Below are 27,200 nucleotides of genomic sequence, written 5' to 3' on the forward strand. Positions count from 1 at the left end.
TCTTAATGAATAACAATAATTCGATAACCACTTAAGTCGTTTAATTCGTGTCGAAACGTGTTAACTTCTAAACCTTTATGTAGTAGTTGTTCAAATGGTCTATAAGGATCGTTTTGATAAAAATTGTCTTTTTCTTTAGATTTAATTAGCCAACAAAATGTTCTTTTACTCGGAATATTAAGACAAGACAAAAACAAACGAGCTAGATCGACATGTCGTTAACTTGCAATTAAAATAAAAATATATTCAAGATTTGGGTTATTTGATTATACTCAATAATTGTCTCCTTGTTGCTTCCTTTTCTATAACTTTATTAATAATGTCCGAAAATTTAAAGTAAATTTGGTTGGTCACAAATATAGTATATGATCTGATAATTAAAATTGAAAGCTTAGGCAGTGGGCATGCAGTTGTTTTCATATATGGGGACCATTTTGGTTGGTGGATGGATATATATATATATATATATATATATTATTCGGGAGGTACATGTAAAGTTACATTAGTGAATATGAACTTAACAAATTATATTAAAAGTTTAAGAGATGTAAAATTAGATAATTAATAAAAAGTACACAAAATACTTAAAATATAAGAAAAAATAAAATTCATGGAAGTGTGACCGCATCTCAATACCCTCAATTCATCTCTATAGTGGTGGATTCACCCTTAATCCAGGATAGACATGTACTCACCGTAAAATTAAAATTTTATTTGATTAGTTATATATTTTATTAATTGTATCTATTCTAAAATTTTATTTATATAAATTTCATATAAAAAATTTATATTATCAATATATGTGTCTTCGTCCTAAAAAAATATTTTTAAATCTGCAATTGTATATATATATATATATATATATTGTGGCAAAAGCTTTTAGCCACTTTGATGTTCGATCCCAAGAGATTACAATTGATTTACAAGCTCATCAAACTAATAATAATTAATGGGTCTCCTCTCCTCTTCTTTTGAAGATTAACAACGTCAACTGAAAAGTTAAAATAATTACTACTGTCTGTATATAATAATAAATGGATTTCACTATTCAACTTTATTCTCAAATCATTGATCTTAAAAATTAATAATTTAATGATTTGCATGCAATAAGAAAAACAATGTATGTTTGTGAATCTATAAAAATATTAATAATAAAAAATATTATTATTTAAGAATCTTGAATTTAAACCATTATTTTTATAAGATATATATACGTTATCGATAGTTATCAATAATTAATGAATATAACTAAATAACTTTACTTGTCAATACGTTAACCTTTAGGGGGCGTTTGGATGGGGAATGTGGGATTCCCCCGGGAATGAAATCCACATTCCCCCGTCCGTTTGGTTTGGCCGGGAATGTCATTCCTAGTAATGTTTTATTACCAATAGTGGATTTTTTGGGATATATTACCGGGAATGTCATTACCTCATTTCCCTTAGGTATTGTAACATTACCGGCGTTTTGGACTAAAATGCCCTTAATTTTTTTATTTTTTTTCCAAAAAATCATTATTCTGTCATTGAATAATAAAAATTCTACGAAGGTTAAATTACAAATTTATCCTTAAATTATTTTAGATTTTTACCCTTCAAAACATTTTTTATATTTTTAATTTTTTTTGTAAAAATATTATAAATACTATGAATTTATTTTTTTAAGAAAATATAAATTTTTTACAACTTGTAATATTATACAAATATATAATAAGGACAATTTGGTCAAATATATATTCCAATAATCTTTTATTCCTTTAATCAAACACGGTAATCTTACATTCCTGCTAAACCAACTAAACACAAAATATAACATTCCCAGTAATCTTATTCCCTGGTTACCTTTTATTCACAGTAAATCTTACATTTCGTGAACCAAACGCACCCTTATAGACACTAGCTGTAGAGTACAGCACATATCCCTATGGGATTTCTAAAATTAATTAAGAGAATAATCATAGATTAATGAAGAAAGATTAATTAACTGTCCATGCAAGTTCAGAATTTCATTTTTCAATGTGGGCAGCTTTTTGATGACTACCGTGGAATCAACCTTATATATTTATTTTATTGAGGGGGTTTAATATATTGTTAAAATAAAATGTGTGATCAAAATGAAGCTAAAATATAATGTTAAGCATAATTTTTAAATGACTAAAATGAAAAAAATTATAATTAAAATACTAAATGTGTAGTTTACCCTAATACAATTGTATATCCATGCAGACGAGTCCCATCAACCATGCAAATACATGATTTCCAGTTTTAACTGTTACGTACAATTAATTGACAAGTAATTTGTTACTTTTGCGTGGAAATAGGAAGCTTAGGGAAAGTGACTGAGCTGTATGTGTGTATATATTGGGTAGCGGATTAGGGAGCGGACGTAGTATTTTATGTTAATGATGAATTTTTAAAATATTATAAGGGAGTAAATTTATAAAATTTTAAAAGAGTGAAGATAGATTATCAATTAAAAATATAAAAAATATATTTAAAATATATATTAATTTAAAATTTTCAAGAGACGAGTATCCTTACTCATTCCTTCCATCTATTCATGTATATATTCCGTGTCGGTTAGATTCTTATGCTTGTTATGTCTCTAAAAGTACAATACTACTTTCACTTTCATGCAATGTCGTAGGTGATTCGACTTTCAATAATACTATGATAAGTAGTATGGATGTTAACTCCCCAATAATGAAATTAGTAGTCTTCTAAACATTATCCACAAGGGTCAAGACTAGGGTTATAAACGATAGAGTTGAGCTCGAGTATTATTAAGTTCGACTCGACTCGAAAAGATTAGAGCTGAGATAGATTCGATTGGAAAGTTCGCTATCTTAAAATTATCAAGTTTGACTCGAATCCGAAATAAAAAATTAAAGCTCAACTCAAGCTCGAAAAATTATATTTGAATCTCATAGGTTTATCATGAGATCATTATATTCTTCCCAAAAGATATATGAAAAAAAAATAATAACAATTTTTTTGGTTGTTCTCACACTTGGTTGTGGTAGATGAGTCTTCCAACGCGAAATTTTTGTTAACACAATGACTCGAAAGCAAGACCTATTTAAGCGATATCAAGCTGTTTACCACCTGAACCAGTCCAGTTGGTCACGGTAATGATTTTCACATATTTTAAATTAATACAATTAATATGATAAAATTTTAATGCCATATCTAAAATATCATTTATGGGTTCTAAATTTAAATTTTATTGTAATTTAAATTTCAATAATCCATATCTAAATTCAAATGTATTCAACTTATTAATATATCTATTTATATATTATAATTGAAAACAATTTATTTTTCAAAATTCAAACTACTTGGAAATAAATTATAAATAAAACACAAACTAAATAGACTAAACATTTTCCCAGGATTTGTGTAGAAAATGACAATTGGGAATCTTGGCTGACAGTTTTGTTTCTTGCAGCACAATTTAAGTATAAATTAACATATTTTGTATTATTGTGGGGTCCTTTTCGAGAAGGATTTGATCAGCGCACCCGTGAACGGCCAAGGCTAATTTCGTCACTTCGCCGGCTCACGGCGGCTGCGAGTTCAGTGTCCGTCTCGTGGTTTCGGGTCAAACGCAGGGGCTTTTCGGGAATGAAATTGTTTTTGTAAAATTATGCCGGAAAACGACAAATTCGTCGGCTTGAAGATCTCGTCCACAAGCGATGTTTGAAATGTGTTGGATCTTTAACATGTTAAAATGTCTGTAATACCCTCAATGTCCCTGAAATATTACTGATTTGTTAATAGGAGTAAATCCCTTATAATGAAGCCATTCGTTAATCCAAATGATGCATATAGTGTCTTCAAAATAATTTTTTGAAAAAAAAGCTAACATATTAGATAATTATTTTTAATACATTAAAATCCATCAAATTAATTAATAACTATTATATTTAATATAACAAATATTATCTAATACATTCAAATAATTTATAAAAAAACTTTTAAAAACAGTTAACAAAAAGCTTAACTTAAATAATCTATATTTGTAGGTAACATCATTAATTATAACCAAATTTCATTCATTTTCTTTTAAAACTTATAAAAAAATCAAGAAATAATTTTAGTGTTAAAAGAAATATTGATCCCTTTAAGTGGATTATTATTTTTAAAAAAATTAATCAAAGAACATTAATATACTAGAGTCAATTAAAATTAAATCATATATTATCTATCTTATAAACAATTTCTTTAAGGCCAAATTTTGAAATTAAGTATTGTGGTATTTCTTCCATTAGTCGTATCATTGACAGACTCACATAATCTAATATCTAAATCTATTATCCGACAGCTAGATTTATTCACCTCGTCGACCTACAAATAACCATCATCACCTTTAGGCATGAAGCCAACACTAAGAACATGTATATAAATCACCATGCAAGGTTGGAGGAGAGACTATCTCGATCAATCTCTCTCGATTGTTCATCGTCTTCTTTAGTTATTATGTTCTCTCTTTCCATTACTCAAAACAACCGTTTGTGACTCTTCATCTAAACCATAAAGGATGAACCATCAAAATCCATCACATCTCCAATTCTCCTATCAATTATAACTAATTTATTTATTATGATAAATAAGTATTTATCTCATTGACATTATTACTTAATAAATTTTATAATTTTTAATTTTTAAAATTTATTATTAATAAAATCTTAAGAAAATATATTTAAAAATAATCAAATAAATTTAAATATGTATTCCATAAAATTTAATTATTTAAAATATTTAGAATAATTATAACTAAAATTTTAAAAGGTTGACCAAGTGGGAGGTGTGAGTACAAAATTATAGTGATGATGAATGAAATTTATATTTAAACTTGTAAACTCTATCTTGGATAAATTTCTATTTTACACCTTCACTACTTGGATTTTTTAAATCAAGTCCCTATGACAAAGAGCACTAATATATGGGAGTAAATTTGACATGATAAGCTAATATAAGGGTAACTAACATCACAAAAAAATTGAAAAGTTTCGGGATTTAGGCCAATTTATTATAAAAACCTAGGGCAATTTGTTATAGCATTGGTCAAAAGTCTTAAATATATATATATATATATATATGATATACTATCATATTACATCATGTAAAACTTTTTTAATTTTACACAGAATTAGAACTGTTGAATGAGAGAAAATAAATGAATGAGATTAGTAGTAGGAAATGAGAAGATATTTACTGGAAAAAAGACAAGAAGTTAATATCAACAATCTATTTACAATCATTCAACGATCCTAAATCTATATAAAATCTTTAGTTTTACATTGTAAGTGGATCATATATATATATATATATATTACCTAGTAGCAATATTTATTATTATTATCACTCTAGCCAAAGAAGACCAGATTGGGTTGGCTTCATATATATGTTATTCACTTACCTATAGGCAGAATAAAGCAGGAAAAAACACTTTACCATCACCAGAAATAAAGGAGAATTTCCTGGTTCTTGTCTTCCTTTAGCTACAACAAAATCCCAAGTTTTCTGTCTTTTTTTTTTGTTTTTCCCCCTTTTATTAATATAAACAAATAATCCTGCTTTTGGTGTGTGTGATGAGCATCAAGAATTAGGAATAAGAGAAAAAGAAAAGAACAAGAGAGTTTCATTTGGAAGAAAGACAAAAAGTTTATTGTATTTTTTTTATTAAAAGATCTCTCTCTCTCTTTTTTCTTTCCCCGTTCCATGTCAAATATCACAGGTGACGGAGGTAGTTTCTCTTCTGAAGCTCAACAAGAAGAGCAAGAACGAGCAAGAAACTTTCATGGCTCAACGAACAGAAATGGCTCCACTGCTCCACCACCAGCCAAGAAGAAACGAAACCTTCCAGGAACTCCTGGTATATAACACACACACACACACATATATATATGAACAAGCTTTCAAGTTTTTTCTCTCTCTCTCTCTCTCATTAATCCATTTAAAACAAAAAAAAAGGGTTTCAAGATCTTGAAAATGGGGAGATAATTGTGGGATTTGTTGGTAATTCAGTGTCTTCTTAGGTTTTCTTATTTGTTGCAGTCAACTGATAAGCTATCAGATTCAGAATATAAGCATATAGATACACGTACAATTCAACTTAGGTGTTTTCTCTTGGTTTTACTTGCTGGATTTAGAAAGTTTCTTGAATGTTTTATTTAAGCCGCTTTAGTTCAACTATAGCTGCTGTTAAGAACAAGATCTTCTGAATTTTTTGGACTACTTTTTCTCGGGAAAAAATACTAACAGTTTTTGAGAGCAAATCTGGGTTGAATTATTGAAGTTTTTTCTTTCTTTTTTACTTTAAGCTGTGTAAGGGGAAAGGGTTTCAATTATTGGTTCCGTATGACAATCATTGCAGTGCAAACTGTTATTTTTCTCTCCTTTTCCCTTTCTTTTCTTTTCTTTTGTTCTTCACTGTTTAAGTAAATAAAATCAAAATTTTCCCTGACAATGGAATATCCGTACTTTTAATGAAATTTTAGTTTATTGTAGGAAGCAAATAAAGATGATTATTATTCTTAGATTTCTAAATTCGAACAGGCCTATAAGAATATTTACAAATTTATTATCAAATGATTGAAAGGGTGTTTCGATCGGATACCACCTTATATTATCATCTAAAATAACACAAAGTGACTGATATATCAGTTTGTTGCATGGTTTTATGTGCAGATCCCAATGCGGAAGTGATTGCTTTATCACCAAAGGCACTTTTGGCGACGAATCGTTTCGTGTGTGAAATATGCAACAAAGGGTTCCGAAGGGACCAAAACCTTCAGCTCCACCGTCGAGGGCATAACCTGCCGTGGAAGCTTAAGCAAAGAAGCACAACCGAGATACGCAAAAGGGTTTACGTTTGCCCCGAGCCGTCATGCGTCCACCATAACCCGGCTCGAGCCCTAGGCGACCTCACCGGGATCAAGAAGCATTTTTGTCGCAAGCATGGCGAGAAGAAATGGAAGTGCGATAAGTGCTACAAGAAATACGCCGTGCAATCTGATTGGAAAGCTCATTCAAAGACCTGTGGCACCAAGGAATACAAATGTGACTGTGGCACCATTTTCTCCAGGTGTGTATATATATATATATTGTTATACCTCCGAAAATTATCTCTAAAAACTAACGGAAACCTTTGGTCAAACTTGTTCGTTTATCAAAATTTTCATGAAATTCATATCATCCAGACAAAAGTATCATAGCCTTCCATTTAGCTATAGTGCATATTCAAGACCTTTGATAGTCCAATGTGATGTACTAAAGCGAAATTCAAGATATAACAACCAAATTTATTGAACATGCTGACCTACGAGTATTCATATTACCCTATGTGACAATATTATTTAGAGTCACTATAAATAGTTCTCAACCACATGAGTGTATCCTCCCCACTTTTCTACATCTTATTCACTCTCATCTTCTTCCTTATGATTTCATCTCTCCTACATAAAAATATTGCCAAATGTCATTAACACATCGGCTGATACTTTTCGTCCAAATTAAAAAGAATGTATTGTCAATATTCGACCTATCAAATTGTTTCGTCAATATATATATATATATATATATATATATATATATATATGAATAATGGACTCTTGAATTTGTTTTTTTTTCTTTTTTTTTTTTTGGAGGAGAGACAGCTTTATAACGCATCGAGCTTTTTGTGATGCCCTAACTGAAGAAAACAACAAAGCAAGCCAAGGACTAGTAGCAAACGTGGGATCGGCAAATGTACTAGGCCGCGTTGCTGCTGCTTCTGATCAGCTCATCCCCGCAATTCCCATCAATAACAACCGGAATCCATCCGCCATCTGTATATCAGATCCATTCGCCAACGACACTAAAAGCTCTTTGCAGCAGCCGTTAAACATGGCGGGCACCATGTTTTCAAACGGTGTTTCGAACTCTTCTGCCTCCTCTTGCTTGCAGCTGAATATGAATCCGTCGACGACCATATTTGACGGAAACTGCGGGCAACTCTTTTCCGGCTCGACCTCCATGTCCGCCACTGCATTGTTGCAGAAAGCAGCTCAAATGGGTGCAACCTCTAGTACTTTCACCACAAGTACCATGGCGTCACCATCGTTTGTTTCAATGCAAGCTCAAGATGATAACAACAACAACAACAATCTTGGGATGTTTTCAGGGATTTTCGAGCAAAACAATGCGTTGTTGAAGAATTCAGAGACTCCAAGAAGTCGGACTGGTTTATCAGGTTTCGGTGCTGATACAATGACGGTTGATTTCTTGGGGATTGGTGGATCGAGACCACCAAGGAATCTACTTGAGAAGCATCAACATCATCATCAGCAACAGCATGACTTTGATCAGTTTGCAGGAGCCAGACTGCAAGGGTTGCGTCATTGTCAGCAACATGCAGCGTTGGAGAAACCAATGTGGAAAGTTTAAAAAGAATAAAAGTATTCAGCTTAGCTATCTCCAACTACAACTCCCCTTTGCCTGTAACTTCTTTTATCACTTTTCTTTTTGCAGTCTATTCATGTAGCCATGGATCAATGTTTAAGACAAATATAAATGTTCTTGCTAAAGAGCAATTAAGCACTTCGGCTTGGTATGTCAAAAATCTAAATTGCTTGATAGATTCCGAATTAATTTATATATTTATTTATCTTTTAACTGTGGAGTGGCTGTGAATTTAACAACATTCATCGTCGTTATGTTTCGTTGTACTTCAAACACTTTAAGCAACGTCTAATGTTCGAATTCTAGAATTCTAAATGAAGCAAATAGATTTAGGATTACCTCCGTAATAAATTTATAGCATATGGTCTAAATAAATTGACTAATAAATTTAATTCTTATTTTTATACAAAATTATAAAAAATATTATTTATATTTTACCGATATTTTTTATTAATATAAGATTATTATAAGATAGTATTTGTTCTAAAGATTCTCAATAATTTGATATTGAAAGCTCAAATACTATTGCAATCTCTTGTACTTAAACATAAGACCTCTAGAGATAACAATAATTTCTTTACTCACTGATGTAGTTTGATCCGTACCATATATATTTTTCCAATATTTAATGAAGTATAAAAAAAACTCACTATAATATTTAAACTATTCATGTTACAACATAATTAATTACTAATTAATTGCCGGTGGATCTCGAGAGTGAAAATCCATCATTTCATGCATGATTTGCATTACTTTCCCTTGAGGTATCGGGCCCAAAAGGAAAAAGATTTAACTCTTTTCTTTTTACATTTTCACCTTTATAAATAATCATTGTTACAACTTTTTAACCATTTATTAATGATTTTATATTATTAAACAAATAATATTTATATTTTTAAATTAATATATAATATAAATAAAATTATTTGAATTTGAGTTTTTAAAAATAATATGTTTTAGGTACAACCAATTTGTTTAGTAAGATAAGATATTAGATTCCTACCATTTTATTAATGATTTTATATTATTAAACAAATAATATTTATATTTTTAAATTAATATATAATTAAATAAAATTATTTGAATTTGAGTTTTTAAAAAATATGTTTTAGGTACAACCAATTTGTTTAGTAAGATAAGATATTAGATTCCTTAAATAATTTTAGGAGTTCAAACTCTGACTGAAGAGAGTAAACTGGATTGGAAGTGTCACTCCCAAATTAGCCTAGAGATGGACATGGGTCGGGTTTTTGGTCCACCCGATTCGAGAACAAGGAGTCCTCTACCCGAGACCCGACCCGACCAAAACAAGTTTTCAACCCACCTGAACCTGACCCGACCCAAAATAATAAAAAATATTTTTATTCAATAAAAATAGTGACTTAATTGAACAAAATAATATACAGAGGGGTATTATTGTAATTATTCTTAAATATTTTAGGTAAAATTATATATATATTTTTTGGACGGGTCGGGTATTTTTCATCCTAAACCCGAACCGATTCAAACCCGAAATTTTTTAAAAAGTCTGACCCGATCGGGTCGGGTTCGGGTCTCATGCCCATCCCTAAATGAGCCTATATAAAACTCGATTTAAATTAGTCGGTCAATAAATTAGATACTAGTTATAATTTAAAATAATAATATTTTTTTTATTACGGAGATGGTTCCTTGAATTTACTTTTCAACACGTTTTAAGTGCACGAGCAAGCAAAGAGCAACCAAGAATCCCCGTATAGTACCCATGCAGCCCAAATAGCAAAATATTAGGCCTAAAACTAAAGGATCAAAAGTAGGCCCAAAATTAAAACAATGAGCCTCATTGCTGCAGTATCTTCATGCTTGTAAATACGTCTCCCGGAACAGAATTTACATGACACAATCATCCAACAACTGCCCGAAGGTGACTTTCCAACAGGTGACAACGAGGGCCGGAAAGTCTCCGACTTAGGAATTCGCACCGCTCGCCACGACATTCAACTGTCACTTACTTATCGGTGTAGGTTCGACTTCATTGATCTGTTGGTGCGAATTTCGGTTGCATAACGAGTTTCATTCTGCCGAAGTTTGAAGGTGGAAGTGCTTTATCCGATCGAAGCATACAGCCGTCGCATCGAAAACAACGAACGATTCAGTTAATAGGTTTCGACATGACCTGACTTATTCCTCAAGTTACTTCGATTTCATTGATGGGGTTTAACTAGTTTAAATTCAATGCTGTTGTTTTGCATGAAAGTATTGGGCCTGCAGAGTTTAGGAATCGGGCAGACCGGGTTGGACATCAAAGGATGCTGTATAGAGCAGCTGAGAGATTAGAGAGATCACTCGATCCACTCCCCACCGCCACTCCGAATTCCGGCAATCACCGCCGGGAGAGTGTGAACTAGCCAATTGTTGCATATGGTCCGCCTGGTGAGCTCAATGTTAGTGTCATTGTTTCATCGGTTCCCTTAGACTTCTCGTGAGTACCAACTATTTCACTTCTATGGGTTAATAACAGTTTTAGTCCTCTTCTTATTCTAAAATTTGTGATTTAATCCCTTAACTTTAATTTGATATAATTTAAGAGATCTAATTATGAATGTCATCCATCTACCTTGAAAATAAAAAAAAGTAGTCCTCTTTTTTTTATTTGTTAAGAACTTGATTTTCATATTTATGAAAACTTTTAAGTGAGTCCACTTGTTGGTAAACAAATGAAGTTGAAATGTTAGTTTTTTTTCTACAATTTATCACTTATAAATTATTAAATTGTTGATTTCACTAATTCCTTGAATATAAATTGCCGAACTATGGATTTTCAACTTTTACTTCTTGATATAATTTAGGTCATTTGAAATTTAAGTCGTTCAAATAGACGGATTTAAACAAATTAAAATAATTTTAAAACTTTATAAAATATAAATATTTTATTTCACATATTATAATTATTTAGACTAAAAAAATCATAAGTACAAAATTGATCATATATACATACTATTCGTACCAATTTGAACAAAGAAACCAAATTTCAAAGAGATACGAGTAAAATATCGGATTTATCAATTTTCAATTTGTCCATTAAGTTTTCTAATTTTGACAATTCCCCCCTTTAGCTTTATTTTTCTTGACAAGACTGGAGTAAGTGTGAGATATCTAATCTTCCAAACCAAACAGGCCAACTGCCAAAAAAAATAAAGACTTAATACAAAAATGAGTATCGAAACTATGCCTTGAAAAATATTTTATTGCCTAAAGAATTTTTCGTTAAAAATAGGTGCCTAACGTTTTCTCTGTTACCATTTGAGGTGCCTAGAAGTGCCGTTAAAAATCTCCGTCAAGTGACACATGTCAGGCTCAGGTAATTTTGAGAATTCTTATTTAAAAAAAAATATATTCAAAAAAGAAACCTTAAAATTTTCCAAATCTTGAAAAAAACTCAAAACTTTTAAAACTTTAAGTTGCCACCGTCGGCAACCACCAACGCGTTAATCGGCCGAACACCCAACGACATGTGACCGAAAAACCACCCACAACGAAAACTCACATACTTTCACAACCGACCGAAAACCCAAAAATGGTGTAAATGAAATATTTCATTTTAGGGTTTTAAATCCTTATATTTAGGAATTTATAGATTTAGGGGGATTTGATGTTCGATCGGTTGCGAAAGTATAGAGGGTTTTCACCGTGGGTGATTGGCCAATCACATGTCGTTGAGTGTTCAGTCGATTGACGGCGTTGATGATAGCCGGCGGTGACAAATATATTAAAATTAAGATTTTAAAAGTTTTGGGGTTTTTTTTTAAATTTGATTTTTTTATTTTTTTAAAATTATTTTTTATTTTTTATTTTAAATAAATTTCTTAAAATTACCAAAACGTGACACATTCCATTTAACGAATATTTTTAATAACGATTAACGCATGACACCTAAAATAATAACAAAAAAATATTAAACACATTATTAAAGAAAAATTGTTTAATCAGTAAAATATTTTATGAGACATAATTTGAACGATTATTATTGTACTAAGCCAAAAATAAAACACTCCTTAGCATCTCATTTTCACCGGAAAAAAGAAACATTGCTCCACACCCAAATCTAATAGAGATATAAATCTCAGATCAAATCTAAATCTGCCAAAAGAACAAACAAACAAAGAGGAAGAAAGCTAAGAGAAAATGACGACCATGGCGAGGACAAGCACTGGCCTCGCCTACCCGGACCGGTTTTACGCGGCGGCTTCTTTCGCTGGATTCGACGGATCTCCCAATTCCGTCAATAAAGACATCGCCTCCAAGTTCTCCAATGAAGTCGCCTTGATCCTCTATGCCTTATACCAGCAGGTGATTTCACCCTTTTCATCCACCTCTCTCTCTATCAATTATTCATCGGATCTTGCCTGCTTCATTTCGAGTAATGTCATGTTCATCTTATTTCAGCTTAGGATATCGTATTGGATTGCTTATATTTTGTACATTTTGTTTCAATTTAGCTAGATCTAACTGTACACTGAATTTAAGGCTATTCGAATTTTGGTCTCCCGGATCATCGAATACGTATTTATTTATCATTTTAATCGGGAACCTCTTGTTTATCAATTGAATAAGTTCGTTGTCTGCTTCATATGACACGGATTTGCTTCTGCAATTTCTAGCAATGAATGTTTATTCTATTTCAGCTAGGGATTTTGTATGTTAGATCGCTTGTTTTTTCTTCTAAAAAATAGTTTGTATGTTTTTGTTTTGGACTTTTGAAGTGTAATTTAGGTAGATCTGGTTGTACACCGAATTTAAGTCAATTCGACTTTTGACATCTCTGATAATAGAATGCATATTTATTTATCATTTGAATTCAGAACCTCATGTTTATCGATGAAGTACCAATGTTGTCTGCTCCATACTACATGGATTTGCTTTTGTGAATTTCAAGTAGTGTCATTTTTATCTTATTCCAGCTAAATATTCATATGTTGGTTTGCTTTTTTTTTAAAAACAAATTTCAAGCAAATCCAATTCTAGTCTCTCAGATAATCAAATATGTATTTATTTATCATTTCAATTCAAACCTCATATTTAATTATGATACTAACTTTCTGCATTATTATGTGATTTTGCAGGCTACCGTGGGTCCTTGTAATGTTCCAAAACCGAGTTCGTGGAGTCCTGTCGAGCAAGGGAAATGGAAAAGGTCTGCAAGTTTATGTGCTGCTGTGTACTACCTTTCTGCTGCTGCTTATTGTTTGTATTCTAACAGGAACAATTCCTTTTTTGTTTGCATTTCATGTTTATATCCGGCTATTTTAGTTTGTTTTGGTATGCTTAGGGTGGTAGTGTTTTGATCTATTTGCTTGAAAGCAACGTTGAAAATAAAAATGTTGATTAATAGATATGTAAATGGATAGTTCACATATTGGTGTCAATTACATATGTGGGTTGAATGTTTTTAGTTGGTTTTACTTTTTTGACATTGCAGCACTGTTCTGCATGGTTCATATTGTTCAGTTCTTGTTGAAAAAGAATGGTGAAGTATTTCTTTGTTAGTTTATATTATTTAGTCCAAATAAGTCTAATTTTTTTGTCATATATGCATGTCTTTATGTATGTGCACAAGGATTTACATGGCTGAAAGTAATGTATTACGTCAGAATTGAGATGGATGTTGTCTATGATATTTTCTTCCTTTTTGATAATGATTCTTAAAGTAAAGTTTTTCATTATTTTATATAGCTGGCAAGAGCTCGGAAACATGGCTTCTACAGAAGCTATGCGTCTCTTTGTGAAAATATTGGAGGTAATAAGCCAATAACATTTTCTGGATTTTTGTATTGATATAAGTCCATTTAGCTTGATATGATTATTTTCTACTTTACTCCTTGTTCTTCGGTTTCTTGTTCAGGAAGAAGATCCAGGATGGTATTCAAGGGCATCTAACTCTGTTGAGCCTGTTAGAGATGTACCAAAGAATGTGAGCAAGCCGTTATTTCACAATTTTGGTTATATGATTTAACATTTTCCCATGTTTTGTACTTTCAGTGTTTTGGTTCTTTGACTACCCTTTCAAGGGCTTGTAATTCTATTCCTGATCTTGTTCTCAAGTTCTGAAGAAGCTGGTGTCGTCATAATTGTTCTATCCCCATCTACTTAAAATTTGAATGAGAGTAGCAAAGTTGCTTATTATGAGATGCTTGCATTTAGGCATGTTGTTCTATGTACTCACTTTTTCCTCAACTTTTTTGTGTGCTTATAGAATAATTCGAATGTTGAACCTGTCATTGAGAATGGGAATTCCATTGCTGAGACAAAGACCATTTCTGCTGAAAATGGAAGCCTGATGGAAGCTCAAGACAAAGATGTTGTATCAGAAGGCCTTCGTTCAGTTGTCATATATGATCAATGGGTTTCACCTCCAATAACTGGTCAATGTCCTAAAGCCCGATATGAGGTATTGGCATCTCTATCTTTTAAAAACCGGCTCTTTCTTCTTCATTCTTTTTTCCTTATCTAAAGAATTTTTAATCTTATTTGTTAGCACGGAACGGCAGTTGTTCAGGACAAGATGTATATATATGGTGGAAACCACAATGGTCGTTACCTAAGTGACCTTCATGTAAGTAAATTATTTACCTCGACGTGCAATAAACATGCTTCATGCCATGAGTTCCAGCATCCCTAATGCAATTCATTTTAGTGTTTGGTTTTTGACCTGAAATGAAATATTACTAAATTTAATTCTCACTTTCTAGACCATTACTGGAAATTCTAATCCGATAGCATAGTCATGTATCAGTTCAATTATACCTGATAGGTTTCACCCTAATGTGAGGATTGATACAGGTTCTAGATTTGAGAAGTTGGACTTGGTCAAAGGTTGAAGCTAATATTGGATCTAAGTCGGTGGAATTGTCATCTCCAGTAAATATAGCCCCATGTGCTGGTCATTCATTGGTTAGTAGAGAATTGATTTTCTTTTTGTTTCCTTTGTTTTCCCAAAAGCGAAGTTCTCTAATGATAAATTCACATTTCTTTAGAATCTGTATGCATAAAGTTCTTGTATTTATTCTGATTATCTTTCTGCAGTTATATCATCTAACATCTCTCTCTCTTTCTCTGTCTCATCTATTTTTCCCCATAGATCCCTTGGGAGAACAAGCTTCTATCAATTGCTGGCCATACAAAGGATTCTTCTGAAACTATCCAGGGTACTTGTTTCTGCCCCTTGCATCAGTTTTAAAAAATTTGAGGACTCCACTGCTCTTCTTGTTTCTCTTGATTTCTTATTCTATTGTTCTGTATTCTTATGGCAGTGAAGGCATTTGATACGCAAACTGGTACATGGTCAATATGGAAGACTTACGGAAAAGCACCGGTATCCAATCTCTCTTAACTAGCTCTCTTTCCCAGTATCAACTGGAAAATTACAACCCTAGATTTTAAATTTTAGTGGGTTTATGGTCTGCTGTGCTCTTCATAAAGAATGAGATTAGCATTTGTTTTTTTTTTAAATATTTCTGATAGCGGCAAATTTTGGCTGCTTGCATTACCACCCCTTGCACATTTGAATATGGTATGTAAAAAGCTGAAATCCAAATGCATACTAGTGTTGATTGCTGGAAAAATCTTTGCTGGAACTTTATCAGCATGTTGGTATGATTGAAATAAGTCTGGAGATAGAACTTGTGAAGCAAAATTATTGATTGCGTGTGTGCTTATATAAGCTTTTGGTAGACTATTTTCCTCAGGGTAGTTTCTTTGATTTTTGTGTGTTTTTCTTTCCCAATATGTGTCCAATTCGCCTTGCAGGTCTCTCGCGGAGGTCAATCTGTGACCCTTGTTGGATCCACCTTAGTGATATTTGGTGGACAGGATGCAAATCGAATGCTCTTGAATGATCTGCATATACTTGACCTAGAAACCATGACCTGGGATGAATTTGATGCCGTGTAAGATATTTTTTTGGCAATTTTATTCTTGCAATATCCCTCAACTCCTGTTTTTGGATGTCTGAATTCTTTAGTAAAAATGGGCAACTGGTCCTTCCATGGCCTTTAACATTAAAATTGAATTGAATTCACATTTGCTGCCTTCCAATTTCCAAAAGTTGGTTTTGAACTAGGGTCTTGTTGCACAGCAAAAATGGCAGGATCTATTTTTAATCTTGACCTGATTAAGGTTCACTTATTATACCAGCTAAGAAACTGATGACTGAATCTTAATTTGGTTCATAAGATTAGCTTGTGATCATTCATAATCTGGTCTACTTCGTGTCAGTTAATAACTTAATTGTTAAATTTCCAAAAGAAAAGTTCTATGAAACTGATTTGAAGTTGTGGTCCAATATTATCACACATGCTTGAATTCTAACTGTTCTAGTATTAGATTTGAGCTTAGTTTGTACAAGATTAGCATAAATCTAACCTGTTTACAAGTGTACCGTCTACATTTATGAAGTGAAGTCCAGCATGATCGAATACTTACACTGAACTTTTATTTTGAGTAATCTCCTTTACCCAATTATTTTATATATTGGAAATGTCATTTGAAATTTATATTACGCGGTAAATCTTAATATTTGTTTATCTTAATTGTCACGCAGGGGGGTACCTCCATCTCCCCGATCTGATCATGCTGCTGCCGTACATGCAGAGCGTTATCTTCTTATTTTTGGTGGGGGTTCACATGCAACCTGCTTCAATGATTTGCATGTCCTAGATTTGCAAGCGGTAAGATAACTACTCTTCACTTTTCTTGCATGTGATTGAGGAATTAATATATTTGTCTTTTATGTATTTGGATTTGTAGATGGAATGGTCAAGGCCCACCCAACAAGGGGAGATACCAACTCCTAGGGCCGGTCATGCAGGTGTGACTGTTGGGGAGAACTGGTTTATTGTTGGCGGTGGAGACAATCAAAGTGGTAAATGTCTCACTTCAAAATCAAATAGAAGATTATTATTGTTCCTTGGATGACTTTTCCAGGCCACGCTTTTTAGTGTTAATGAAATGTTAAATGCCTCCGTCACATGTGAAAAATAAGAGAAAGCTTAGTTGGACTTGGATCTGTTAATTTGCATGGAAAAGCTTTTATAATTACTGCTCCTTAATCTTAATTGTTTGTCGTATTCTCATCTTGTAGGTGCATCAGAAACTGTTGTCCTTAACATGTCAACCCTTGTTTGGTCAGTTGTTACATCAGTTGAAGGACGTGTTCCTCTTGCTAGCGAGGTATTTTACATTTTACAGATGCTCGTAGCCTGTAAAATACCATGCATGTGGCAATTCTCTTCCGGATTTTTTCATCATACGTACATTCCTCCTTCACAATAGGAATGCAACATTTTATCAAGTACAATAGTTTTTTTTTCAATTTATTTACTTGTATGTAATGCTCATCTTAATAGTATATGATATTAGTCTTTATAAATAGGACACAACATCCAGTTTCAATGATTGGAGTTGCAAAGTTGCTATCTAATTATGTCTTGTTGTAGGGATTAAGTCTGGTTGTGGGCTCCATTGACGGGGAAGATATACTTATATCTTTTGGAGGATATAATGGGCGTTACAACAATGAGGTAGAGACAGTTTAGCCACTTTATGTACAAATTGGTCATTTTATTTCTCTTTGTTCATTTTTCTTTTTGCTGTCAGGTTAATGTTCTCAATCCCAGTCATAAGTCAACTTTGCAATCAAAGATAATGGAGGCCCATGTTCCCGACAGTGTTTCCGCCGTGCATATTGCCACAAATCCTACCAGAGATTTGGAATCTGAGCTTGAAGTTGGTCAAGAAGAAAAAATACGAGAAATAGGAAAAATACGAGAAATTATTATGGATAACACTGACTCAGAGCCCATGGTATGTAATATTTTGATCAACATTCAATACCGCATGTATATATAATGCTTTTGCATATATCCGATATGGTGAATCTAGTATAGTTCATAATTTTGTTATGCAACATTAGAAATGTACTTTTGTTTTCAATATAACTTTTATCATATCCCGACATTTCGAAACTTACAGCAAATAGCTAGTTTATTTACAAATTTACTTACTCTTTTCTTCTGCACACAGTAACTTTTTGACCATTAATAATTTAAGAATTAAGAAGTATTGAAGTTTTAAGGTGTTCAGATTGTCAATTTATATTTTCCACTAAAGTTTACAGTATATGCAGAAATCCAAAGGTGAGGAGACTATTGAATGCATTATAGCAACACTCAAGGCGGAGAAGGAAGAACTAGAATCATCACTCAACAAGGAAAAATTACAGGCTCTCCAGCTGAAGGAAGAACTAACTGAGACTGAGACTCGAAACACGGACCTGTACAAGGTAGTTTTTTTATGTATGATGGCTGGTCATGTAGTTCTTTCATTGTTTCATTTGAAAGTTTGAAGACAGCGGCGTCTATTGGCTTAGTCAATTTTTTTCTCACTAAATTCCATTTACATTTTAGGAGCTCCAATCTGTACGCGGTCAACTTGCTGCCGAGCAATCAAGATGTTTCAAATTAGAGGTATATAACATTTAAATCCAGAGAACAATGCCATTGCTTACAATATACTTTTATCTGATGTTTTAAAACGAGAACTTCAAAAGCAGTTCAGGTTCACAAATACACTGTGGCACATACCTGATGAATTTGAAATACCCTTATTATACTTTCGAAAAACAGGTCGATGTTGCGGAACTGCGACAAAAGCTTCAGACTTTGGAAACACTAAAAAAGGAACTCGAACTCCTGCAACGACAGAAAGCCGCATCGGAACAAGCCTTGACAGCAAAGCAGAGGCAGGGATCAGGTGTATGGGGTTGGCTAGCAGGCGGCCCTCCACAAAACGGCCTCGATGCCTGAAAAGCCCAAGTGAACAGTAATTTCTAGATTTATTCAGATTTGGTCAATTTTCAGTTAAAATATATTACTTAATCAAATTTCTTTCTATGATGGGAATAAGATATCTAGTTATAGCCCAAACCCAAATGACCCCTTGAGGGTGGTTTTGCATGTCTACATAGATTCTAGTTCCAGTTTTCTATAGTTTTCCTTTAGCCAATGTTGTATCAGAATTTGTATTCAAAATTGGTTATTCGAGTGAAAATTGATTTTACGGCAAACTTTGTGACATTGATTAACACTTTGATGTTTGATGAATTCATATTTGAGATTGAATTGATAATGAATTAAATATTGGATAATTTTAATACATGGTTTTGATCGTTTTTGGGTTGTGGACTTTGAGTTGGTTGTGTTTATATGTACATTAAAGTTTAATATACAGGGATTAGGTTTAAGTGGTAAATCGTCTGATATCGTTTATTGGATCTCAAGTTTGAGTTTTTTGTGTATGTAAAAAAATTTCGTTAAGAGACTCACTTATCAAAGTTAGGTGTGTGAATAGATCAATCCGAATTAATCAGGAATAAACTCTAGGAATTGAGGGGGCAAATTTTTTTTAATATCCCATACCTTAATCCTTAAGGGTGAGTTTGGTTCATGAAATATAACATTACCTCCAGGAATATGATTATCGGAATGTAACATTACCTAATATATTACTGGGAATGTTGTATTGTTGTGTTTGATTTGTTTAGCAAGAATGTAAGATTATAGTATTTGGTTAAATGAATAAAAGATTACTGAAATGTGTATTTTACCAAATTGTCTTTATTATATATTTGTTTTTTTAACTAGTTGAATTCTAAATATTCAAATGAAAATATTTCTATGAAAGATCATATAAATTATATTTTCTTTATAAAATTTAAATTCATAAAATTTATATAATTTTTTACAAAATTTAAAAGATAAATAGGTTTAATGAAAGAGTTTAATTTTATTTTAACTTTTGAATTTCATATAAAATTCTAATTGCGGCCTTTTTTGTAAATCTAAAACAGCTTAAGGATAAATTTGCAATTTAACCCTCATAGAAAATATTTTTTATTCAATGAAAGAAGAAATATATTTTTGAAAAAATTGTTTTAAGGGCATTTTAGTCCAAAGCCATGAGAAATGACAAATACCTAAGGGATTGGGGAGAATGACATTCCCAGTAATAAACTCCCAAAATATCATTGTTGTGAATGACTTATTACCCCATATTGGAAATCTTTGTAATAAAAAATTAAACCATAAATTTTAGAATATAGATGAAATCATAAATTTTAGAATTATAAAAGGACTAGCCAAGAATTAAACAACAAAATTTACTTTTGATAATTAAAAAAGAAGTTATTTGAAAGATGTTTCCAGCGGAGAAACTATTGCCGCTAAAAATCCCCCCTTAGAGTCGGTTTTCAAACACCTTAACAGATCCCTCTCCCTTATTTATCTCCCTGTCCGTTTCCTTTCTCTGTATATACCCATTACCATTCTCCATCTTCTCTTTCATTCCAATTCCAAAACTTCCCAATGGAGCTTACACCTCTAGAAATCAATCTTCACAGTGCCAAAGACCTCAAGAACGTCAATCTTTTCACCAAGATGAACGTCTACGCCGTAGTTTCAATCAACGGCGAGCGTCTCACGGCCCAGAAATCCCCCGTCGACAAGGACTGCGGCGCTAATCCCAACTGGGATTACGCCATGAAGATGACCATCGACGAAGCCATCGCCCGTCGTAACCACCACAACCTCGTCATCCGTCTCAAATCCGACCGCATGCTCCGCGACAAGGAGATCGGGACCGTCCAGGTTCCGATCAGGGAACTGCTCGATCACAACGACGGCAACGGGAAGGTCGATTACCAGAACGTGAGTTACAGCGTCAGGTTGCCGAATGGGAAGACCAAGGGGGTTTTGAATTTCTCTTATAAATTCGGGGAAACGTTTACAATGCCCGTTGTTCCGCCGCCTCCGATTACGGGGTCGATACCCATGTACGGAGATGATAATAATAATAATACTAATAATAGATTTATGGCGTATACGCCGCCCCCGTCTGGTTATCCGGGACCGAGCTCGGGGTACCATCCGCCGCCTTCACAGGGGATGAATGGATATGCTTATGCTCCACCCGGTGGATATCCGCCGTATGGGTACCAACAGGGACCGGCTCCGGGGCATGGGTACCAAGGTTATCCGGCGGCGATCGGTGGATATGGGTACCCGCCGCCGGTGCAGCAACCACAGAAGCCGAAGAGAGGGAGGATGGGGGCAGGGTTGGGATTGGGGTTAGCTGGTGGATTGTTGGGTGGAATGTTGATCGGTGATATGGTTGATGATGCTTATGAAGCTGGTGTTGAAGATGGACTTGATTATGATTTTTAATTTTTTTTATGTTTTAATTAATTATTTCTTAAATTTTCTTTTTCTTTTTTCTCGTTTAGATTAATGAGATTGTAAATGGTGATATTATGAGTTTATAATAATTTGATTATTATAAATCTAAAAAATGTTTAATATATATAATCATCATAATCAAATTCTTCATCATATTTATATTTATATTTATATTTTAAAAGAGGACGACCTATATACAGGAATGAATCGAAGATTACATGTGGGAGCAATTGAATTCCTAAAAAATTTTAAATTAGTATTTACTTTAAATATTTTCTATTAATAATATGTTTTTATCTTCTAAAATTTTATAAGTTTATCTTATCCTAAAATTTTATAAATTCTTTTCATCTTAAAATTTTAAAAATTAATTCTTTAGCATAAAAATATACTCTTCATTCTTTTCTTTTTTTTATTTTCTCTTTTGCTTTAGTTAAATGTTATGCCCTATATGAGAAATAACATGTAAATTCTCTTCAATTTATAGGGGACAAGTTAATTTAATGATATTTTTTACTACATCGATTTAATTTAATTTTTTTTATTAATATGAGATACGTACAAGGTAGTATCTATTCAAAGACAACTCTCAATCATTTGATATTAAACGCTCACATCCCTAAGTCCTGACATTTATTTTATAACCGATGTCACTTAATTCGTGAGGTTTAATTTAATTTTTTTATCAGTGTTTAATTTTATTTTTTATCAGAGTTTAATTTAATTTAGTTTTATGAAATTGGGGATATTTTGTGTGCAAAGGAATGTAATTAAATATAAATGTATAACGGGATTTGATCCAATTATATTATGTAAAACTAAAAAAATTTATACTAATTTAAATCCATTAAATTTAAATAAATAAACCACCTTTCCTCCCAATCATTATCGTTACTATGGACACCACCTTTCCTCCCAATCATTATCCACCCCATTCCAGGATCTTAGTTTATGAAAGAAGATGTTTTAAATTAACAAGTGGTTCATGTTGGAAGGCCAACATGTTTTAGTTGATGTAGAATAACTTTAGGGTAAATTACACAGATCATCACTGAACTTTCTCTCTTATTGAACTCACTCTACTATCAATTTTTCTAATTTGGTCATTGAACTTTATACATTTGAAAAATTTTGGTCACTCTGCCCGTATCTCTCTAACGTTGTTAACGCCGACCACCGTCGACCACCACAGATGGTGGTCGTTTGGCCTCAAATTTCACGTGTCGTTTCACGTCAACCCCTGAGTCTGAATCTAGTGGTTATTTTACCGAAAAATATCTCAAACCCCGTGAATATGGATTGAAACGTTTCGGCTTCCTCACTTTCAATCTCAAAATCATGGGCTTCAGATCAAGTTCCGAGTCGGTTTCGGACTCACGGTGTCGAGGTGAAACGACCCATGAAATTTGAGACCGAACAACCACCATCTGTGGTGGTAAACGATGGTCGGCGTTAACAACGTTAGAGAGATAACGACAGAGTGACCAAATTTTTTCAATGTATAAAGTTTAGTGAGCAAATTAGAAAAATTGAAAATACAGTGACCAAAATAGGAGAGAGAAAAAAGAACAATGAGGAACGGTGTAATTTACCCATAACTTTACTTATAGCCTCTTTTAATCAAATCAAAGTTGGATTCCCTAATTTTCAGAATGGATTTATAGGAAAATTTATTAAAATATTCTTTATGATATCAATTGTGTTCAGAGGATTGTCGATCATTTCTGTCAGTAGAATAGGCTTTAGCAATAATGACTCCGACTAACATAGTCGAGGAGGGACAATTACAATGAAGCCGATGACAATTTTTTTATTAACACACCAAATAAGCACATCATCCCCTATCGAAAAGGAGCCAACGGGCTTGGACTAGTTGGTACTTTCAAGTTTCTAAGCTCTTTACAAACATGATCCAACATTCCCAGAAAATCTCTTACGATCACGAATATCCTAAGTGGATTTGCTTCGTCTACCTTGCTCACATCACCATGGAAATATTCTGTGATTTCTCTCACGTGTAGAAGGACTCTATGTTCGTCTTCTTCCAGCTCCTTTAGATTCTTCTCTGCATAGTCCAGGAAGGAATTCATCGAACGAATGAAATTCCCACTTTTCTCGTCCGTCGATAGCTCCACTCGAACTAGATGTTGTAGTTTAGCCTTGCCATCGGATAGGTTCGAGACGGAACTGGCAAGAACATCGAGGTCGACCGTCGCCGTCTTCTTGACATGGTAAAGTTCGGTAGTTAAGCCCGAAACAAGGTCTAGTCCCATCCTTCTGTAGTCTTCTTCCTTCTCTTCGGGTGTTCTGCTATTGTTTCGCTGGTTGATCTTCCCCATAATGCTATCGGACGCTCGTACTCCTTCCGAACGAACAATCTCTTGGACGACGAAATGGAGCAATGTAGTCTTGCCGTCGGTTCCTTTCACATCAGCAAGCTTGAGGAGTGCGTCGAGCTTGAACGCTCTAGCACCTCCTCGAATCGTCCCAACGTTCATTCGGTTGCCGGTTTTGAGTACCGCCTCGAGTAGCTTTAAGAAGAGCCTGCTTGATCTGAGTTCCTTGCAGGCTTCCTAGGACAACAAGGACATTTTTCACTAATGTTTTTTTCCTCACCAAAATGTATTGCATCAATTATTGCATGACTTACCTCTAGCATTGAAAATGAGCTTTTAAGATGAAGCACCTCGTCGTCGAAAGTTTCGCAGTAAAGCATCGCTTCGGCGCGTAAGAAGGCGAACGGAACGCTTAGAAGCACTTTAACGAACTTCTCAGCCGACCCCAAATCGTTGATATCTCCTTTGAAGCCATAGAGCTTATCCTCTTCTTCCTTGGTGGGTACCATTTTCACTAATGCTTCTAGTTGTTGTAAAACCAATCCATTCCCTGCTTGTTTTCATCAAGAATTAATAATAATTCATGGGAAATTTGTTCACAAATAAAGGAATTTTCAGAGTTTTACCTTTCATCAATGCATTGCAGGCTTGTTCAGCTGTCACATTCAGTGCTTTCAAGAGAATGGTTATGTTCTGCAATCTCTTGGGCTCAAGTACATGCTTACTCGGAGAAGGGGTTTTGCTTTTTGCTTCATCGTTCTTCATCGGATTTTGTATGTTGTATCCGAAAAGCGATTCGATCATTTCCTCATCCAATCTGTTTGATGATCATGTTAGTGGATCAGAAAGGTATAAATTGTGTATACAGAACAAGACAATATGAGTTAACTTACTCGAATGAGCTCGATCTCATCTTGTCCCATACCATAGACCGGTCTGGTGCAGCTCTCACTTTGTCCCAATGAAGTGGCTTCAATTTTGGCAATGGAGCACCATCTTTGCCTATTGGCGAGTTCTGTCCAGGTGGGGGAGGTGGACCTTTAAGAAATGGAGGCGGACACGGTGGTGGAGGAATACTCGATGGACTCGGTAACGTATTAGAAGGTATTCGAGGTGAAAACGGGCTGTCAACCAGTCCTAACGAGGAATGTGAACTCCTTGAAGATGTTTCATTGAGCAATGTAGAAGGACTCGAAGTTTTCGGTGTCGTTGTCGTCATTGCAGGCGAGGAAGAATATAAAGGAGAAACGCGCACGACGGGAGGCAGAGGAGGTGGCGGCGGAGGTGGCGGAGGAGAGGCTGATATCTTTGTGTCATCATTAAGACTAACAGCTGAAGCATTGGAAAGCCTAGCATTTGGTGAATGGGAATCAACAAAGGAATGAAAAGATTCATTATCAGATGAATGGCATTCAATGTGAGGTGAACATTTCCCACCATCAGAACCAAATCTTCCCGATTCGACGTCTTCGTGGACCGACTTTATCTCCCTCGTCGAGTAATCACAACCATTGCCGGATTCTTGCGCACCGACATGGTCGTCGCTTGGACTCGGTGATGATTTATCAGTCTCACCACTTTGTTTCAAGCAAGCTTGTTGCTGCTCCAAGCTCGCTCCCAAGGAATCAAGATTAAAGAGATCAAGGCTAGGATCTTGAGAACCCAAACACTTGGATTCACCTTTGATTTTCCCTTTTCGCATTGATTTCATATTGTACTTCTTGATTTTGCCACAAAAACAAAGGACTCCAAGAACACAAACTAAAGAAACAGCCCCCGCAGTTACGAGGACTGGAACCAGAATTCTTTTAACTCGTCCTTTATCAGCCCTTTCCTTACCAACTCTAAGAGGTTGTGGCTTCACGCTTGACCGAGGCGGTCGAGTATGGAAACCAGCATGCTTCGGCTCAGCCGGAGACGGTGCCGGAGCCGGAATAGAAATTTCAGCTTCGATGTCAGGTGATGGAGAAGGAGATGGTGAGGGACATTCACCAGCACCATTTAGAGTTCTTGTTTCGGCACTTTTCAGTCCAAGTAAAGCTCTAAACTTGAGCACAAATGAAGCTTCTTTCACTTCATTCTCATCCTGGCCTGAAACTTTCTCAACATTGTCCTCCATTAAAGCATCAGCAATCAACATGTTGGAGCTTTGCAACATGAAAATGATGATGAAAATCATGTGAACAATCCGAAAACCAAAACCCATCATTTTTTTCCTTCTTTTCAACTACAAATCATCAAAGCACCAATCTAGCTTTTCTGCTTATAAATCTACTTTTTTTTCCTCTCAATGAAAGAAGAAAAAAAGAGAGCATTTATTTTGGTCCTGGATGAAGTCTTTAATGCTACTCCAAGGAACCCCTGATCCTGGCTGTTGCTGTTGTACTGAACCACCTTTATCTCTCTCAACTTCTTAAATCCTCCATTGCCATGCAAAACACTTTTTAATGATGTAGGTCATTTTGTTCCTTTTAGTAAAACCCTATACCTCAAATGTCACTTTTATCTCCTTCTATTACTCTTATTAGACACAAATATCAAAAATTTTACCACTTGATCGAGAAAAAACCCGAAATATGTATTCTAAAGTTCACTATAAAATGGTCCTAAAATAAAACCTTAAAAAATGCATGTAGGGTCCTATTCTGTTGGACTTGCATGATACTTGAAAGCGAGTTTTCTTCTCCAACCCCATCATTAAAAAAGGGGAGGGGGAGGGGGAGGGGGAGAGGGAGAGAGAGGGTTCATGGTCCATTCCTTTCTCATGTGGTAATGTTTCAATTCTTTGAATTATGAAATTTAAAGCCATACTAGTCCAAAAGCTAGCTAGGGACTTGAATGCTGCATTATGGGAAGCTAATTTTTCCTTTAGTATTTGTCTCTTTCTCAATCTTTTTTCCTCATGGCTCCACTTTTGCCTTTGTTTTTTTTAGGGTTTATTGACTTAGTGTCAATGGTTTGGTAGAGTTTGATGTTGATTTCTGAGTAATTATTCTTTGGAATAAGCTGGTGTTGTCACTTTAAACCCAATTAGGGTTTTAAGTTGAAGTGTTGGTTATGGTGTTCCCCTTTCTCCTTTCCTTCTTTGAAAGCAAATTGGCTTATAAGTGATGAATTCGTAAATATTTTTTAGGGCATATATATATATTTTA

The 27,200-nt window shown here is 34.0% G+C and overlaps 4 protein-coding genes and 1 pseudogene across 5 annotated transcripts; 4 read left to right on the forward strand and 1 right to left on the reverse strand.

Moving 5' to 3' along the window:
* Window positions 1-5,381: 5,381 nt before the first annotated feature.
* Window positions 5,382-8,574, forward strand: LOC120167230 (zinc finger protein GAI-ASSOCIATED FACTOR 1-like). The gene is made up of 3 exons (XM_039176305.1): window positions 5,382-5,877; window positions 6,693-7,089; window positions 7,652-8,574. Exons 1-3 carry the CDS (start codon window positions 5,724-5,726, stop codon window positions 8,427-8,429), a joined length of 1,329 nt encoding a protein of 442 aa, XP_039032236.1. The 5' UTR covers window positions 5,382-5,723; the 3' UTR covers window positions 8,430-8,574.
* A 1,101-nt stretch (window positions 8,575-9,675) lies between these two features.
* LOC120167306 lies at window positions 9,676-10,909 on the forward strand (annotated as a pseudogene).
* Window positions 10,910-12,489: 1,580 nt separating this feature from the next.
* LOC120167408 (acyl-CoA-binding domain-containing protein 4-like) lies at window positions 12,490-19,545 on the forward strand. Of its 2 annotated transcripts, none has more exons than XM_039176433.1 (18): window positions 12,490-12,773; window positions 13,547-13,617; window positions 14,157-14,220; window positions 14,326-14,394; window positions 14,677-14,871; window positions 14,959-15,036; window positions 15,264-15,374; window positions 15,562-15,628; window positions 15,734-15,795; window positions 16,230-16,369; window positions 17,023-17,149; window positions 17,229-17,343; window positions 17,563-17,651; window positions 17,918-18,001; window positions 18,078-18,284; window positions 18,598-18,762; window positions 18,887-18,946; window positions 19,106-19,545. In XM_039176433.1, the coding sequence occupies exons 1-18, from the start codon at window positions 12,609-12,611 to the stop codon at window positions 19,283-19,285; spliced, it is 2,049 nt and encodes a 682-aa protein (XP_039032364.1). In that variant the 5' UTR covers window positions 12,490-12,608; the 3' UTR covers window positions 19,286-19,545. The 2 variants fall into 2 exon arrangements, with proteins under 2 accessions (XP_039032364.1, XP_039032365.1); XM_039176434.1 differs by having other exon boundaries at window positions 18,607-18,762.
* A 1,253-nt stretch (window positions 19,546-20,798) lies between these two features.
* On the forward strand, window positions 20,799-21,710 carry LOC120167381 (protein SRC2-like). The gene has a single exon (XM_039176413.1). The coding sequence runs from the start codon at window positions 20,843-20,845 to the stop codon at window positions 21,698-21,700; it is 858 nt and encodes a 285-aa protein (XP_039032344.1). The 5' UTR covers window positions 20,799-20,842; the 3' UTR covers window positions 21,701-21,710.
* A 1,802-nt stretch (window positions 21,711-23,512) lies between these two features.
* Window positions 23,513-26,554, reverse strand: LOC120167380 (formin-like protein 11). The gene is made up of 5 exons (XM_039176412.1): window positions 26,363-26,554; window positions 24,942-26,331; window positions 24,675-24,865; window positions 24,363-24,598; window positions 23,513-24,285 (listed from the first exon to the last, which is right to left on the reverse strand). The coding sequence occupies exons 2-5, from the start codon at window positions 26,255-26,257 to the stop codon at window positions 23,554-23,556; spliced, it is 2,475 nt and encodes an 824-aa protein (XP_039032343.1). The 5' UTR covers window positions 26,258-26,331; window positions 26,363-26,554; the 3' UTR covers window positions 23,513-23,553.
* Between the last annotated feature and the right edge of the window lie 646 nt (window positions 26,555-27,200).

The sequence above is a fragment of the Hibiscus syriacus genome, unplaced genomic scaffold (assembly GCF_006381635.1).
Source record: "Hibiscus syriacus cultivar Baekdansim isolate YM2019G1 unplaced genomic scaffold, ASM638163v2 tig00111671_pilon, whole genome shotgun sequence".
In the NCBI taxonomy this organism is placed as follows: domain Eukaryota; kingdom Viridiplantae; phylum Streptophyta; class Magnoliopsida; order Malvales; family Malvaceae; genus Hibiscus; species Hibiscus syriacus.

Coding starts and splice junctions, on each gene's coding strand:
- LOC120167230 (XM_039176305.1), top strand. CDS start 5,724: ATGTCAAATATCACAGGTGACGGAGGTAGTTTCTCTTCTGAAGCTCAA. Junction 5,878..6,692: donor AAACCTTCCAGGAACTCCTG/GTATATAACACA, acceptor TTTTATGTGCAG/ATCCCAATGCGGAAGTGATT. Junction 7,090..7,651: donor TGTGGCACCATTTTCTCCAG/GTGTGTATATAT, acceptor TTTTTTTTGGAG/GAGAGACAGCTTTATAACGC.
- LOC120167408 (XM_039176433.1), top strand. CDS start 12,609: ATGACGACCATGGCGAGGACAAGCACTGGCCTCGCCTACCCGGACCGG. Junction 14,872..14,958: donor GTCCTAAAGCCCGATATGAG/GTATTGGCATCT, acceptor CTTATTTGTTAG/CACGGAACGGCAGTTGTTCA. Junction 18,285..18,597: donor ACACTGACTCAGAGCCCATG/GTATGTAATATT, acceptor TAAAGTTTACAG/TATATGCAGAAATCCAAAGG.
- LOC120167381 (XM_039176413.1), top strand. CDS start 20,843: ATGGAGCTTACACCTCTAGAAATCAATCTTCACAGTGCCAAAGACCTC.
- LOC120167380 (XM_039176412.1), bottom strand. CDS start 26,257: ATGATGGGTTTTGGTTTTCGGATTGTTCACATGATTTTCATCATCATT. Junction 24,866..24,941: donor ATGAGATCGAGCTCATTCGA/GTAAGTTAACTC, acceptor ATCATCAAACAG/ATTGGATGAGGAAATGATCG. Junction 24,286..24,362: donor GCTCATTTTCAATGCTAGAG/GTAAGTCATGCA, acceptor TTGTTGTCCTAG/GAAGCCTGCAAGGAACTCAG.